The following is an 18,486-nucleotide window of genomic DNA, read 5'->3' as shown; positions in this document are numbered from 1 at the left end:
GACGCCGATCCGCGCGCTAATTGCATTAATTGCAAAATCTCCTCCGTCTCGTAGCGCCTATTAACCAAAAACCGTAGAATTCTGATCTTCAAAACTTCTCCGTGGGGGAGGGGGGGGAGAGGGTTTCTCGTTCTCCGAGATATGCAGCTATTTCAATCAAAAGGGAGGGGTAGCGCCGAGCGCAAACCCACCCATAAGATACTATCTTGAATTGCGCGGCAGCGCGGTGTATTACCGCACATTTTATCGGCGCGATCTCCCGCGATTAATTTGATAGAGCAAATTGCGATTAGAAAAACGTGCTTGTCGTGCCGTAACGACCGGACGGTAACCCCGTTATGCGTTTAAGTGCACGCGACAGAATGCATAATGCAGATAGAGTCACGACAGGTCGACGAGCTGGCGCAGCTCGTACGCAGGCTCGTCCTGAGATCGTGGTAAGATTAATCTGAAGCGATGGTGACGAGCCCGTTCTTTCATCGAGAGGAAGCGTGTTAATCCACTCCGCCCGCGCACAGGGACTTAAACTTTGGGACTCTCCTGTCCGCATGATCGACTGCGTACCTCCCGCGGGAGATACGCTGGTAGTTACGAGGCTCGAGATTAGCTTCGAGATCTGACACAGTCTCTCCCCTTCCTGCCTTCCGCCACGCGCGAGCGAGGTGGAAGCGATTCTTACTCCCGGCATCGCGACGAAATCGGAAATCCTTATCGTTCACCGTGCCGCATGACTAACTCCTCTTACGGTTTATCGATATTTTACGCGCGCGACAGCTTTATCTGTATTTATTATAACTACATTGCATATTTATTCGCTCCCTCAGAGCCGTCGTAAGTGTCGTCGAGCAAAATATTTTCACTTTACTTGTAGTTCCGAGAACATCTCGCATTATAAGTTTAAATAAACATCTCAATAAAAGTTGGAGTTAGTAATTACGCACATTTTTGTATCTATAATATCTTTAATAAAAGTGTCGCAATTTTAATAGAAATTTTACTTAGTCTACAATTACTTTCATCATTTATATAGTGCAATATAAGCAAAAAAAGATAATTCATTCTGATGAACATGGAAAAAAATATAGAAAATGATAAATTGATTCTCTTAGAGGATTCTGAGCGAAGGAACATGAGGTAAATGATAATCCATTTCGGGATATTATATTTATATGTGTAATATATATATATATATGTATGTAAACAATATTACATACAATATTTTTAATCATATTAGATATATAACTTAAATTATATATGCATATATATATTACATAATAAAATGACTATATAATATTAAATTAACACAGTCAATTGTAAAGTTCTATGCGCTTTTAATAAAAAACAAATGGATTTATACTGTCAAGCTTATAATTAGTACTTATATATAATTAGTGTGTAAAATGTCTTTATATTATAATGTATTACAAATGTATCATAAATGCGCAAATACAAAGTTCGAACAAAATATTTTAACTACTAAATCTCTGTTTAACTTTAAATTTTGTACATAATGTCAATATATATAATCAATTAAATGCAATAAAAAGTAAATATTGGGAAACTGTTTTGCATACAAATATATAAACTAAATATATCGGGGAAGCTCGAATCCACCGTCGTATAAATAAAAAAATAATGAACATTATCTCTCGCGCATGTTATGTCATTTTAACTGACTGTTGCATGACGAGATACACATCGCGTTTCATTACGTTTTGTAATTCGGAGAAAAGGCTTTCGCAAGCGAAACAACATCGATAACGCCGATATTCAATTAGTCCGCGGAGAGAGAGGTGGCATCCAGATAAAATATCCTCCGCACGGAATATTACTGTATTGCGTTTGTTTACAGTGCACGCGCCACAGTATTTTACAGCGGTGACCCTCTCATTAGCGAAGCGAAATTAGCCGGATTCGATTATCTTCCGTGACGCGATAGCGGAAACGCCGCTGTCACACCGTCATCGACGCGGGCGCTTCGTTTTTACGTTTGACGTACGCGCGATATTTCGCTCGACCACTTTTAACGATCGGCGATCAATCCGACAGGACAATTTCGCAGTTTCGACTTCCGGGATCACAACCTGGATCAAACTCTCTGGCTGCCGCTCTCTACCCTCCGCGTCCGCCGCGCCGGCCGGCCGACCAACCGACCAACCGGCTTGCGTAGACAAGGGGGCAGATAAAATCGGTATTACGTTTAGGGACACGCACGTGCAAACCTATTAACGAACGCACGCTCACGCGTCCGGCCGCGCGCGGGCGCACTATACTCACACATAGAATACACGCGCGCAGAAACGCCGACGATCGCCGTGATTTACGTGCCGCCACGATACCACCTCCTGCTACTCTCTCCCTATCTGAATTTCGTGCCATCCTATTAACCTCTGCACCCGCACGTTGCTATGAAATTTTGGAAAATGGCCCAGCTTCCTGATATATTCTCTGTGTGTTACCTACGACGGAAATAATTCTCAATTCTACTCCAAGTTTCAACGGAAGTTTTGATATTCTCATTCAATGATACAGTAATATTAATTTAATGGAATTTTAGAATAACGCGATAGTTCTACAAGGCTAAAATGTTTTTGTATCAAAAAGGCTCTTTCTATAGTAAAACTTTCTACACACACGTGCGCGCACGAATACGTCATGTTACATTTAATTAATATATCAGAATAAAATCATTAAATATTAGTAGGTCACTAATTCTCATATCGTGCTGACAAAATTTATTTTTGTAACAATTTTAATATGCCATTTTTAAATTAATTCTTTATTATAACTTCAAATATTAAATTCATATAAAAATTAATCAAAATTTTATGTTCAAGCTGAATTTATCATGCGTAATCCGCTAAGGTAAATATTAATAATACTCGCTATTAAAAATTAGTAAATATAGCTTTAAATAAATTTTGAATATTTACTTAAACTTAATATAAATCAAGTAAATCTAAAATAAGTAAATATAAAACATTATTGAAACATTGCATTTTCTTAAAATGAAAAAGAAAATACTTTTATCATATTATAATTGTATTATAATAAAAATGACATATTCAGTTGCTCTGGTAATATGAAAAATTCTTATGGAAGTAAAAATTCAATTAATTTTGATTATACAATGCAGCAGCTCTAAATACGTTTTATCAAATCCTAGAACTTTATCTATTCTGGCCGCGATAAAAAAAATCGATGATTAAACTCGTTCTATTCTCAAGTCTTGGCGGAAGTTCCAAGCTAGAACAAGAAAGAGCTCACCTAGGCAGTTATCCTGCGCGAACGCGGAAGCGTTTTAACGAGCTCGTTTCGGCTAGGCGGCGTGGACGTTAACGATATTTTAATTGATAAAATTTCGCAGACGCCGGTAGGCGGCCGTAGCGGGGACACAAATTTCCAATTTTCTCTGTCGCGAGATGGCGAAAAAGTTTAATTGCCGGCGTCCCGCTGGCGCTGCTCGCGCGGAACTTTTTAAAGCATTTCCGGTCGACTTGAACGGCCGTTTTTTGCCGGCCCTCTCGAGGAAAATTGGACAAAAACTGCGGTTTCGCGGTAAACGAGAGGATATTGTTTTAAAAAGGTTTTTTATGAAACGTAGAATGTGCTTTTTGCTAAATTTTTACATACGCACGAAGTCATAAGCTTTAACGCTTGAATTCATATCGGGGTATATTTGGAACGTGTGCTGTTTATTTAAATGTTCGCATCCCAACTGGCTGTTGGTTATTTGAGAAATATCTTTGGTATATTTTACTTTACAAATATTATTTATTATATACAATAAAATTTAGTATTACTTATTTTATATAAATTTAAATATATATGTAACGTACAAGTATGTAAATAATTTTTATAATTATTTACATACTCGCCCTTCTTTTGTATTATACGTATGTTTATTGTGTATTTTATATATGACATACACATATATATTATAGTATTAAGTAAATGAATAATTATTTATTGTAATATGTTATAAATAAACAAATAATGATTATGTGATTATTATTTGTCAAATATTGACATCAACGTCGCAACTACAAAATTTACTTACTTCCAGCTATTTCGAAATAATGTCTATAGAATAACCAATAGTCGTGAAATATTTTAGACAGGAAGCACATGTCCTGAGTATGCCACCATATACGATATATGTTCTATGGCATTATATAACTCTATGTGCATATCTATTCTGTACAAGACATGGGTATTGTCTCATACAGTTCCGATGTCTTGGTCATTAATTTTAGAAAGTAGCGTAAGCAAGTTCCCGAGAACCTCTTTGTGGAATCGATGGCAGCACAGCCGTTTTACGCCCAACGAGTGTAAATTACAACCAACGAGCTGGTATCACTTCCCACACGAGGTGATGTTCCACCAGCCGCACTCGTACCGCGTGTGTTTTACGGAGTCGATCTTAAATGCTGTTACGCCGATTCCCCGGTCGTAATCGCCGTCGACCTTCGGCGCGCGATCGAGCAGTTATCCGCTCGTTTCGCCGAAGAAGCAGGTCGTGCCTGCCAGGTGAGTTGCTCGATCCAGGAAGCTTCGTCGCTTGATATATACTATCCGGAGAGCGCCTGGATATACCGCATATCGTCCGTTACGTTCCGGGATGACGCTTGCTCTATCGAGGTAGCGGACGAGGACACGCGCTTGTATATTTTCCCACAGATTTCTACCAGCCGACGGAAACGATTCTCAGAAATATCTTGCAAGGATGTATGCTTAGTCATACCGCCAAGTGCATATTTCAGATCGTCTTCGATTCACTTCGCGTGTTGTATATTTTCCGCCGTTATCCCGTCGAGAAACCTCCGCGCGGATCGTAAAGATCTCTAATTTCCAGGATGTATTCAATATATTCGTGATATATTTACGCGTTCGTTGGCGATCAGTATCTCGTGGAAGTGTTGCCTCCGGCAAAAATGAGCAAATATGTAATTAACGGACACGTTGCAAAGATTTAGAAATGTTTGAAAACGCGCGAATCCATAAACTAAGACGCACGCATTTTAACTCGCAATTTGTTTGTGTTTAAGCATGTTCTAGGTTTATTAATCACAAAAGTTGCAATATCTAAATTTCCAACCTTTATAATTATAAATTTTAGATCGCTATGTTGTATCTACAAAAGTTGTAATATCTGAATTTCCAACCTTTATAATTATAAATTTTAGATTGCGCAAACATTCTATTACATTTAAAAAAATAAATGCATGCTCTCGATATCTTTTAGCACACCATTCACAAGCGAGAAATATATCGTTACGTCGTTAAATTGCATATCGGGCTATTAAACGGTTAGTTTTCATCCGTCCAAATCGATAAACATTGGATAAAAAACGACGAATTCGTTTTGTCCCGTGTTAAGAGAATTTCGACAAAGCCAATGGAAGATTGAACGAGCAGTCGAGTCTCCCCACCGATTTGTGTGCGACATTCGATTATAATACAACTCGTCGCGGGATAGCGTCACGCGCGTTACCGTTGCACTTCCGGCTGTAGCGGGTAGTGGGTAGCGGGGCGCAGGCACGTGGTCGCGGAATTCTCGCCCCCTTCGTCGGCCGGAGCGACGCGAGTGAAGGTCGCCGTCGAGGAAAGGAGGAAGCGCGCGAGCGCGCGGTGGTTGAATAAGGTCGAATAAGGGCGGGAGGAAGCGCGCGTGGCGCGCGGCTGCGCGCGCATACCGTAGTCACGCTGCCGCCGCCGGTGGGTCGGAGTCGAGCCGCGTGCCGCGTGGTCCGTGCTGCTCGCACACCGCATCAGTAACGCCGAAGCCTTCGAACGGGAGGGTCTACGTCCGAGTTCCGACGAGCGCCCGCTTGTCAGCAAACGCGACAGACGACTCTCGTTAATTCGTCTCGGTTTCCTTTCTCAATTCGATCGCATAGTTGCTTCCCGGATTTCGACTCTCTCCGTCCTCGATCGCTTCGGTTCGCGTCCGCGAAATGGCATCGACGCAGTGATCGAATGTCGGTGCGCGCGATCGCTCCAACTGTCGAATTGTTTTTGGGATTTGCGTGAACTTGTGCCTCGACAGCGCGCTTCTTTCGCGAGGGGACCGAGGGGTCGCGAACAGGTGCTGCGACTAGTGTGAACATAGTCGCAGGAGTCATGGGGGCGTTCGTATTCGCGCTCGTCGCGGCGATCGCGACGGTCGTTTTCGCGGAACCGAAAGACCTAGCGAGGTCGAAGGTGACGGTCCTCAAGTGTTGCCCATACGGCGAGGAACTGCAAGGACCGGACGGCGACACGCACGACAACGCGTTACTGCGCTGCGTGTCAGCGTCGGACAAGTGGATGCCGTTGATTTACTCGAAGGAACGGCAGACGCTCGATCATGCTGACGCTGGGAACTTACCCGCCGAGTGGCACATCGTCGCCGGTCGGCGACCAAAATGCGACGACCACCGGGAGCTGATCCACGTGCCCTTCCGGCATGTCAACCCGTTTATCCTGTTCAACGACGGTAACGCGGTGCTCGACCTCAGCAACGTCGAGGAAACCTCCTATTCCGCCAGTCACTACTGCGCCGATTCGAATGCCATGCTCGTGTGCATGCCGAAGAAATCGGTGGGCAATCACGCCGCCGCGACCATGAGGCCGCGAGTGCGACGTTGCTGCGGCGAGAACGCCAGCTTCCACGAACACGGGTAGGTATCTTGCAGCAAGTTTCTTAACTTTACTGATCGGCTTGGTTTAAATGATACGAAGAATTAGGTTAGGTTAGGTTAGAGAGGTAATCATGTTAAAAGACCGGTGGACCTATGTTTCTTAGAACTTAGCCTTTTACTGGACTCTAGAAAAAAGTGACTGGAAGTAAAAATGTGTCAGATGTAGTACGACGATTATTTAAAGTTACAAATGTTGCCCATGAGGGAACGGGATGTTTATTAATGTTGTATTTATCATTTCATTTTCTGTTGAAGCAGAAAGATTAGGAGAATGTAAATGTTAATTGTGGATGTTACACGCATTTTCGAGATTAACGATTAGATTTCTTTTAAATACACATCGAAAAAGAGTGCTCCGACGAATTAAAAAATTGAAAAAAATTAGATATCTAATAACACAAGCAATTAATTTCCGATTAAAATCTTTTTTCTCATTTTCAAAAGTTACAAGAAATTGAATCGAAACGACGTCTTGGAACTCGAAAAAGAAATATCTAATTATAAATTTTAATAAAATTTCTTAATTGTAAAATAAATAAAAATGATATACGAGGTTATTTATAAATGTTTATATTCAGAATTGACTAATCGCATGTAATACGTAAACGAAAAAATTCAATCTGGGATAAATTATTTTAATGTATTGAATAAAAAACGAACAAATCAATTCGAGAATTCAATGTGATAAATATAAATATTATATATTAATGATATCTAAAATAATTTTTTATATAATGGTATCAATAATTTTTTAGTCTCTTATCCGGATGTTACAGAATAAATGTTTTAGTTGACGATTCATCTCTTTGATGAAACAGTAATGAATTTCGTAAGTCTCTATGACTCAAACATTGGGTAGCTACTTGTTTATTTAGCAAGTACCGTTTGAGTGAAATGCGTTAGACACATGCAGAGTGACCTTGGTGTTTACGAAACATTCGGTTTTTGTTCGAGAATGTTGACATTGAATACGCAGGTTAGTTTCCTGGCGAATTCTAGCATTTATGTCAACAAAATACGTGAACCATTCGACAATATCACATTAGTTTTATAAAAATTAAATCATATAATGCGGCTGACACGTAATTTAATAATGCTGATATATAGAAGAAATTTATTGTCAATCTCTTTCCTGCATCTGTGTATAATACGTGATTATTCGTCTCGGAAATAGCCGGCAGCAAGAAAATGAAACTCAATCGCAATAATTTTCTTTTCTGAACGAGAATTCATATCTTATCATATTTTATTTTTTCTTACTTTCTTAGAAAATGTTGCGTAGATCTATATAAATATATAATCTCTCAAATATTAATAAATTGTAAAACAATCAATATAATATATAATATAGTTAACAATAATGACTTTTAATTAGGATGCAAAATTGCTTCGTAATCGTTTATGGAAGAAAAATGACTATTCCCGGGAACTATTAAAGGGACTAAAAGGCAATTTTTTTGTAACACTATTATAATCATTGACATCGTAACATCTTAGTCTGCCGATCATTCAAAGAAACACTTGCGAAGTGGCTGGAAAACTGTTTACGGTCAAATGCCTTTACAGTTTCTCATTTTTTCGAGTTCCGTCACTAATATAGGTATTCTTCTTTGTGTCAACAGAAATACGTGCGTATTCATAAAAGAGACGGTGGACGCACCGCCTCTGCTCCCAAACGTATCATCCGCTGTCGAGATTGTGACCGGTTTCCCGACCTGCCCGAAATCCGATAATTTCACGATTGTCGGAAACGCGATGGACGCTGCGCTACAGCCCGATGGCAGCCTGGAGATAAACGGGGTCATTTTACCTAGCAGCCAGTTTTGCATCGAGAGGATTAAGGAACTCAATCAGATCGCCAAGGTGTTTGCCTGTTCGGAGCACGCACCACAAAGGTCAGTGCGAGATTGAAATTGTATGTCTATGCGATGTATTTTCATTCTTGCTGCATTTTTCGGTGTTTACGCCACCTTACAAATGCCTATTTACAAGCAATGATAAGAAATTTCTCTGCGCGTTAATATAACATTTCTCTGCCTTCTAATTACCATGTTACCTGAAATGGAACTTGCAAGGGCAAAAGAACGTCCAAAGATAGGTAAAAGTCTTGGATAACTGAAGGATTCTTATCTTCCATTATTTGCTTCTGATATCTCGGACTTGGAAAGTATTGTTGGTATTTCATGATATAAAAGTTCAATAATTGTTTTTTACTACACTGCGACGTTATTCGCACTGTTTTAAGCATGTAAATCTTGTCTGAATTTAATTAGCCTAACAAAATTTACTATAATATTATTTTGCTTTCTAACAAATTAAAAAATGCGTCGTAAATTAAGAAAATTACCAAAATAAATTCTTGTTTTTGTTACCCGCGATCTCGTCTGACATTTTTATTTTTTTTAAATCAGCAATAAGTCTTCAGTTTTTTTTTCTGTAATACGTTACGCTATTAATGTAATATATTCCGTAAGCGTGCCGTTCTGACCGATAACTCGATATCAGGCGCACGCGTAAATCGCAGGAAGTTGGAATATCGATCCCTCAATTATGCAAAGCTAATCCTCTGTTCTTCTTATTCGCTCGATCATCGCTCATTCGTCCCGCGTAATGAAGAATGAAGTCGACTCGCGGCTCCGGTTCCGGCGGTCAAGTCGGTCGTCCGACCCACTTTAAGGCACTCCAAGCACGATCCGACTTTTTGCCCCGTTAAGTATCGCCTGCTCCGATCTGAATTTATCGCACGACTTAATTGCGCGTTCGACGTTAGGTGGCTGGAGCGAGGGATAAACGGTCCCGTTTCTACGTCGTTTTCTCGGGACGACATGTGAGGGAAACGTTCCCGGGCCCTACCTCACTTTCATTGCTCCTCGCCAGGTATTTTCTAGGTCGCGTGTGTCCGAGATCCCACGTTATCCGAGATTCCATTAAAACGTTCTCACAACTGGATACCGGCGTTTCCGCGCACCGGAGCGATGAGCGATGTATAAACGCATCTGCTCGCGGGTGTTGCGTAAGAAAAATGGCATTGTCATACCTCTGCGCGGAAGTTTTTTTTCTCGTCCCGTTATTTCTCAGAATTTCATTATAATTAAAGTTTTGATCTCTTCTTTCTAGAATTCTCTGAATGTTTTAAAAAATAATTCCGTGATGATTCTGTTACGTGAATCCGCAAATATAAGAAAATGCTAATGTTACATTGTTGTTACGTAAAAAGCGAAATTATATATTCTCAAAGTAATAATATTTCTCAATAGAGCTGAGACGTTATCTGAAATTTTTCTATCTAGAAATAAACGCGAAATCATTGCGAGTCTTTATGCAGGCGTTGTCAAAAGCTATAGCGATACGCGGGTATTTTCGTATTAGATATATATTATAACAATTCAACGTGCTAAAACGTCAGGTGATTTACGGCATCTGTACGTCACGTAACGTAAGATAGGGTTAGAAGATCTCACTCGCCGAGACACGTGCGTCCCGCTAAGACGAAGGACGAACCGTGATGGATTGACGGACAGACATGCAGGACATCGCTGATAGTAAGATCCGGGAGTTTCCGCTCGGTACAGACGTAGTGTCATGTAGTGTCGCGTAGTACATACATGTATATATATAGCGAGAATTCCCGGCTAGAGTGTAGAATGTGTCGCTACCGGGGATAGTGTACCAATGAACCGTGTTTATCTCCCGGATTCGAAGTGTCGCCGCCGCGGCGCGGTGTTTAACGAAAATTACCGGAGAGAATTTATGGGAAAAGTTTAATCGCCGTTAGGTGCATAAAGTAACGTCGAAAATGCGATTAGCGCCGCGCATTTGCGCCCAATGCAGGACCGATTTTGCAGAAAGTTACTCCGTTCGTATTCTATTTGCGTTTGTACCTACACGTGCGTGTGCATACGGGTCGGCTGACACACAGCATTTTGTTTCCCGTGAAAAATTTACTCGCCAACTACTTCAGCGAACGGCAATCAATGGAACAAAACATGGTCGGACGCGATGGATTTTTTTTTTTCATCGCGAATGCTTTGCAAATAGAGTCGGTGAGTTATTGCGACTTTTCTCAAAAATTGGATAAAATCAATCTTCGACGATACGTGCGTTAAATGCACGTGTTGCACTTGGAACGCGAACAGATTTTAAAGCAAAAATTATTACGTATTATTTTACGACAAGTCAGAAATAAAGCGCAATTTTTACAATTTCTTGGACGCACGTTTCATCTTATTATCGTAAATACATGTATATTTCTGCAATATATATCTTTATTATAGAGTATTTAAATAACGTCTATGACGCACGTAGATTTTTTTAGCTCACGAAAGTTTCCAGTAAATACTGAGTCAAATCTTTGGAAATCTTGGAAGTGCTTTCCCCTCGACTTTCACTCACATTACGTACGTGTGATCGATGCGATTTAAAATCACCGTAAACGATCCCAAAAACGGAAATCCGTCCTAAATGCGGTCGCATCGTTATGTCATTAGTCGCGATGAGAAATGTGTTTCACCCGAATCTTTCAGAAATCTTAATTAAAAACGGACGTAACGATCGCCGATAACGCGGTATTATTTCCGTTATAATCGATCGAATATCTGGCTCGCTGCCCACGGCTGGCAGTAAGCCAATCGGTCAATTGCCGATGTGACGCCGATAAAACTGCCCGAATTTAATTAATCCGCCAGCGCGAGAAATAACGAGAAATTGCGCCATAATTCGCCTTTTTCTTTCGCGACTTTTTGTCCGTAGGTAGTGGAAAATATCGACAGGACCGACACCGGAATTTGCATGTTAAATGTATGCTAACCTTCCTTTCCGCCACCACACACGTTAAAAAAAAAAAAAGATTTGAACTGTGGAAATAGAGAAAAGAGGAATTTACGATAAAAGTATGTACGTGTACGTAACGGTAAATTTTTATTATTTTTTTTTACGTTTAATTGTCACTGCACGATATCGATTAATAAATTGTACATTGTTTGAATTCGAAGTTTGTCGTTAATTGTCGCAGATATAAATTACGTGTTCATTTAGGCCTTCCATTTATATGTAAACACATAATAAAGCGTAATATCATAGTAACTCAAATTAAACGATTCTGTTATTTAATATGTACATATGTTATATTGATCGTTGTCTGATGATACAATCGTATGATTATTATATGCGAATGACGGAGACCGATGAACAAATATTTGAAATTAAAAAAGGAAAAATTATTGCAAACAGAACAATTCTCTATCTCTTTCGCCGATTATATTATCGGCTCATTAAATCTCATGACTTTTAAATGAAGTTTTTAGATTTTTATGTTTTTTACGTCCAAGAGATTTGGATAAAGACTGGCGTCCTAATCTTCTCGAATTTTTTTTCAGACCTGGGGTGAAAGCGACGGACATCAGATTCACCCTGTATCCCGTGGGCTTCATCATTAGCGCCGTCTTTCTGGCCGCCACCTTGGCGGCCGGTTGGTTACTACCGGCCTCTCATCACGTTCTGCATTGGCGTTGCCAGACTCATCATGTCGCCTGTCTGATGATGGGCGATATTCTCATGGCCATCATTCAGCTTGCCGGGGAATCCCTTCTCCTGCATGGTGCAAGCTGCAAGGCGCTCGGTGAGTCTTCATTATTGCCTTGTTAATTTTTTTACCGCCGCTTCTTACTTGTTGAGGAGGCCCTCGTAGAAAGCGATATATTTACGGTAATTTCACGGTAGGTCTCGAGTACGGCAAAACGACGAATATAGAGGCGAACCTTTCGCGTTATCTGTTTTCCTTCGATATTCAAGTGAATCAAGAGCGCAAATTTATTCTGTAGCTTTATGAATTATTTTTGGATAACAGAACAGATTTGCAAAACTATTTAGGATCTCTAATGCAATTTTTAAGCGAGTTTTACTTTTATGTTATTTAAATATACTTTAAATTGCCGTCTGTTGCGTGATAGAAAGTGTCTGACGTTGTAATAAACGGGTTATTATAGGTCGCTTCCGTATCTTTAACGTGAAAAATCTGAACTTATCGACATTAAAATATTACTCTCACAACAAACACACATACAAGTTCTGTCTTTATATTGCTGCAATTCGATTCCATCCGGCTGCCATTCGCGATCTTCCAGAAGATAACGCGGGCGTCCGGAACATTGCTGGAATTCTCCACAATAAACCATATCTAATAGCCGCGTAAACGGAAAAAAACGAACAATTCGCTATTTATCGGAGCGTGGCGATCAGCCAATTCGCTTCTTTTATTAACGTCCATCGGTATGAATCGGAAGCGACGCGACTCGGATTAAACGAAATTGAAAACTAACCGGATCTTCGCTTTGAATGAGCGTTGACATATCAAAAAGTAACGAGAAGTAATGATTTCGCGAAATTGAAAATCTGAGTATAAAGACCAGTCTTGTTTTTTTTTTTTTTTTTTAGTAATTAATAACTTAATCTCTGTCATTTATTGTCTCGCTGAATTTTGTTTACTTATTTACTTACCGGTTGATAGAGCTTTCGAGACTTAGGAGGGAATGGGATGTTGATTATCCACACAAATGTCAGCCGGTATAACCGAATGCGCAGATGGAATACGAATTTGGCCGACGATCGAGGCCGGCTTTATTTGCCGCCCCGTCCCCGAAGCTCAGGGGGTAATTATTCGGATAATCGTAGTAATCCCTCGCAAAGCTCCGCTTCTCTCGTCTCGTTCCGATCGCGAGAATCGATTAGTGCGTACACCCATGCGAGTCCGGCTTCTCCGCGTTGTAATAGCGCGCAGCGACTCTCATTTGCATGAAGAATCGATTACGCAGATTCCACCGGGATGTTTTTCCTATCGTGATCTGCGTTTAACCATTCGTTCTTACAAATTGGCACGGTTGACCGTGTAGCTGTAGGCCGGAGATCATTGTCACTCATGTTTCATCCGTGTTTTTTCAAATACGTTCGAGAAATGAAAATGTCTTTAAGCTTTAAACTTGGAAAATATTAATTTAATTTATAGAAGTATGTAATGAAAACTCTAAACTTTTAACGAACAAAATTTTATTTAATATTAGAATTTAATGTAAAAAAAGATATTACATTTAATATAGAAAAAAAGTATCCCTTCTCTATATATTTTTGTATGATGAACTACTCTTGTCGCGAGTTTTTTGTAATAGTATTTTTGGAGTAAGAGAAGGTCACATTGTAATCGCATTGAACAAAAACGGAAGCAACTTTCACAATTTTCGTTGAAGTAATAGTCGTAACTGAAACCGGTTATGAGGTCGTGGACCTTCCGTCTACGAAAACCGAAGAAAGGAGAAAGTGGAACGTCGCGATGAGCGTTGCTGACCCACAATCTCTCTCGTCGATATTCCCGGTTTTTCTCTTTTTCTCGACTCAAAGAAAGTGTTACTTCGCGTAGCGTACCATGAGTGCTCTTCCGACGAGATTATTTGCTGACATATTTAATCGTATCATCTACGATTTCCAACTTTCTCTTACGGATCCTTATCTTGTGGAATCCGACACTTTACGTGCAACGATCCAATAATTTAACAACGTTAAAAACTCTATTATTAATAAAAACTCTTGTAGATATGTAGGTTATTCAAGAAGTAGAACAACGAATTGAAATAAATATTAATATTAAAAATAATTATTTGAGATATATAATATATAGAATTAGATTTATCGAATTTTATCGGCGTCGACATTCTTTTGATTCGTCAATCGGATTACTCACTACTGCAGGAATGAAGCTGACTATTTCAACATCGGAATCGACGAAAATGATGAAATCAATAAGATAGCGTTTTCTTGTTGCGTCGCGAGATCTGTGGCGGGGAAATCGGTATCCTTCTCCTTAGTCCTCGCATACTTGGGCATTTCTAATTCGCGCACGCACGCATTGCGTATCCCATTACGGCGACGCGGATGTAGCGGAATATCACGATACGCGAAGTCACGTCGCGTATAAAGGTAGGAATTCCAAGCGGCGATGATAACGGTAAGCCGGAGCCTTTTTATTGCGAAACCGCGCCTTCCCTCTCCTCCCCCCTTCCGCTCCCCCTCGCGCTTATTGTCTCGCGGAAAGCGCGCGAGAAACTCGCTCGCCGATGCGTTCGCGATGCGTGGCTATCGCTCCGAACGGCCTTCGACCGACCGGCATCGACTGAAAATCATCGAAACGCGGAATGCGCCACGATGCAATTTTGAAGCATGCCGAATTCCGCGGCGGGTTCACGGCGAACGGGGGACGTTCACGCTTGTAGTATTCGCCGCGATGCAAATATGCGATAAATGCAAAATGTTTCGCGCGTTTAGTTGCGCATACTTTTTTTTGTTCTCTTTTTCCTCTTATTTTTTTCATCCGTGTATAGCGTCGAAATAATCTGATACTATTTCGATATACTATTTCAGTATACTATTTCGATAATTCAAAATATCGAATTTTCGTGTGCAAAGGTTGCTTCAGATATTTCGTGCATGCTCTCGTATAAATTATGCTTGATTGCATGAATAATCGAATATTATTTGGAGATCGATACATTAAATATAACATAAGAATAAAGTGGCAACTGGCATGTATGAATTGATTAGAGAATAATGGAAAATTTTATGATATGATATATATAGTGTGAATGTATCGATTGACTTTAGCGGTGCCACGTAAACAAATGTGGAATATTTTATGTTCTATTCGCCATAGAGCGCATTTATAAATTTCATTTATATAGATTACACGATATATGTATATCAGTGTTACCAATTCAAGTACAGCTTGAATCTTAATTGCTGTAAATCTTTAAATCTATATTTGATATCACTTACGAAACTCGGCTCTTTCTTGTACCTTGAATTTAGCATTTATATTGAAATTTCTCGCGTATAATATTCACAATTATAACACTTTTCGTGGATATTTAACGCGCAAATTCATACGATCAAAATTCCACGATACTAAATAACATTCCAAATAATGTAATAATTTACATATTATACTGAATATTTTGCAAAGCGTATTTCTCGATATTGAACGAAGGTGATCTTACAGAACATGTTTAGAAATTCACCGCAAATACGATGTAACGTGTGACCTTCAACTAATAAGCATAACTATACGAGCGTGCTGTCGCAATTCCTTTCTAATCAAATCCGTCTGCGATCATATCAGTCTGATTGTCCAACGGGATCGCGTATTACGCACATCATCATTTTGATCTAGTTATTTGAACGGTCCGCAAAACGAGAGAGACGCGATGTAAGAAAAGAATCTTGGGTGTATTTATCTCGAATCTCCTTTTTCCTCTCCGACCTTTCGCGGTCCCCGCAGTGTCTCCTCGAGAAAACATCAAGGATGGAAACCTTCGCCGTGACTTTGGCTTTGACCGAGAACTCTAATGTCGCTCAGACGTCGGACGTCCATTTAAGGAGAAAACGCGCCGTCGTAACGTCGTCTTGAATGGGTGAGGAGGGGGGAGGGAGAGTAAATCAAAGCCTCGTTGCCTTTTCGAGAGACGCCGTATGCCACGTTATACACCAATCTGAGAGTCGGGACGTGAAAGAGGATTTTACTTGATTGGCAGGAAATTCCCGCTTTTGGCAAATCTGCTATTCACGCAAGACTATTTAGATGAAGCGATATTACCGCATAACAGCATTATGGCATAAATCCTGTTTCGTACTTTACCAAATCTCAAAAGAAAAATCTTTTAATAATTAATCTATTATTAGCAATATAGATATATAATTGTATAATTAATTTATATACTGTTAATAATATAATATATAAATTTATAATAATATAATATATAATATATAAATTTAAATGATTTATATACATATATAACATATTATAAACTTCATATATTATTAATAACATAAAATATAAATAATACATATATTATAAATAATATATTTTTTATCTAACATTGCATTGATTCCGGAGTATTTGTAAACCGATTAATTTGTAAACCGATTAATCGCACTTTTTTTCTTGTTTCGTATTTATATCTTTCAATGTCTTGACATTGTCGTATTTGTTCGTTCACCGAATGAGTCGAGGAACTCTCTCGTCGCGTTTTTTCGTCCGACGCGTGAGGAAACTATATCCATAATCTCTGGACCAGCAGCGACACCGACGAAAGAAACCGTCGCTATATTATCTTTGGGATTAATGACGGTAAAAACCAACGCGCGCCTCTACGAAGAGTCACGAACTTTTGTTCCCGAAACGGTGGGCACGTCATTCCCTCGTTTAAAGAATCTTTCTTTTGTCGAAGAAGAGATATTTATGATTACCAGACGTCTGCTAGATAGATACGAAGTTAGATAGAACGACTTTCTTTAAAGATTCTAGAACTCTAATGGATCCTTTAGAGATACACGCACTCATAAGGAATTTATTCAAGATTTCGGAACTTGTAATGCACAATATCCAAATATTCTAGCATTGACATAAAAAATTTTGTTTGTTTAATTTGATAAAAAAATTATATGAAATTTTACTTATATATATATATATATATATATATATAATTAATTTAAAAAAATTTTTTTTCTACAGAAAATAAAAGATAAATACAGTTTGAAAGGTAAAAGTTTGAAAATAGACAATTTTTATATATAATTTAAACTCTGATTAAGATTTTATTTGTCTCCCTCTTACTTCTTTCTCAAAATATATTTTGAATATATATCATTTTTTAGACCTTAAAAAGAATTTTTTAAATATCTTCCAGCGGAAGATGATTAAGCCGGGACGATAATTGCAGCTTTCGATAAGCCTTTAAAGCCGCAGGCTCTGTGGAGTATATTGTAACGCTCAGCATCATGCCACCCATGCATTAACAATGAACCCTTTATAACTATTAACTGTTACGCCTTACGAAAAAATGTAGACGAGCAGAACAAATGCACGGGAGCAGTACGTTGCGTAAATAAGAGAATCACTGTTTCGTCTTTTCTCAAGCGTGGTCGACGATGCATGTGTACTTGCAACTCAAAAGCAAGTGGCAAGCTGATTTTATGACTAATAGTGATACATTATAGTTGAAGAGCACAAGATTTATTCCTAATCCATTGATAGATTTAAAAGGAGAATTACTTTAATCAATCAGGAAAACTAATATTTATTCGATGTTTCGTGGAATTGAATTTTCCTCTTTCTTCGAAAACTTTGTTCGAGAAAGAAAGAAAGAGAGAAAGAGGGAGAAGCACAGATGAGACTAGAGGCGTCGTAAGCTTTGTTCGTTTATCTATCGATACGACCGGGAGATATCTTTTATCTAATTTGGGAACGCGCACTGAGGGCAAGCCGAACTAATATCAGTTATTAAAGTCTTTTAATAGAATTTACGGTAGCTATCTTTAGTTCACTCAATCAACGAATATAAACTGAAAAAAGGTAGTCGTTTATCTTTTTATGTCGCTTTAGATGTTCGTTAACACCAAATAAATCCGTAATTAGGTATTTCGTATTTTATTTGTCATGTAAATGTCGTCGTATTGAGAAAGTTCCGTTAATGATGGATGACATAAGGAATCGTCATGTACTTTCTTGTCGAATATATACTCGGCTATAAATAGGTAGGGGGAATCGCTCGTAAAAAGTCAATGAGTCTCGCTCGCCTCTGTCTCATTCTCTCTTTCGCGCGAATATGCACTTTCTCTCTTTTGCCCCTTTCTCTCTTTCTCTCTCTCTCTCTCTCTCTCTCTCTCTCTCTCTCTCTCTGCTTTACGTACGTATTTATGCGTATGCATACTGTGCGCTCACACGTTGCTTCTACATGGCAAGCCGTGCTTTGGTTCCTTGATA

At 39.2% G+C, this 18,486-nt stretch overlaps 1 protein-coding gene across 1 annotated transcript in view; it reads left to right on the top strand.

Annotated features, from left to right (window-relative positions):
- Nucleotides 1–5,779: 5,779 nt before the first annotated feature.
- The window catches only part of LOC105449427 (probable G-protein coupled receptor Mth-like 1), a 129,611-nt gene continuing 116,904 nt past the window's right edge, over nt 5,780–18,486 (top strand). The window contains exons 1-3 of the mRNA XM_011688657.1: nt 5,780–6,662; nt 8,306–8,578; nt 12,059–12,300. Of these exons, the coding sequence (XP_011686959.1) occupies nt 6,124–6,662; nt 8,306–8,578; nt 12,059–12,300 (1,054 nt within the window). The 5' untranslated portion in view covers nt 5,780–6,123. The remainder of the gene's footprint in view (nt 6,663–8,305; nt 8,579–12,058; nt 12,301–18,486) is intronic.

This window comes from Wasmannia auropunctata, unplaced genomic scaffold, assembly GCF_000956235.1.
Source record: "Wasmannia auropunctata unplaced genomic scaffold, wasmannia.A_1.0 LD336076.1, whole genome shotgun sequence".
In the NCBI taxonomy this organism is placed as follows: domain Eukaryota; kingdom Metazoa; phylum Arthropoda; class Insecta; order Hymenoptera; family Formicidae; genus Wasmannia; species Wasmannia auropunctata.
The sequence above is the reverse complement of the archived record's forward strand: the minus strand, read 5'-3'. Positions and strand labels throughout refer to the sequence as shown.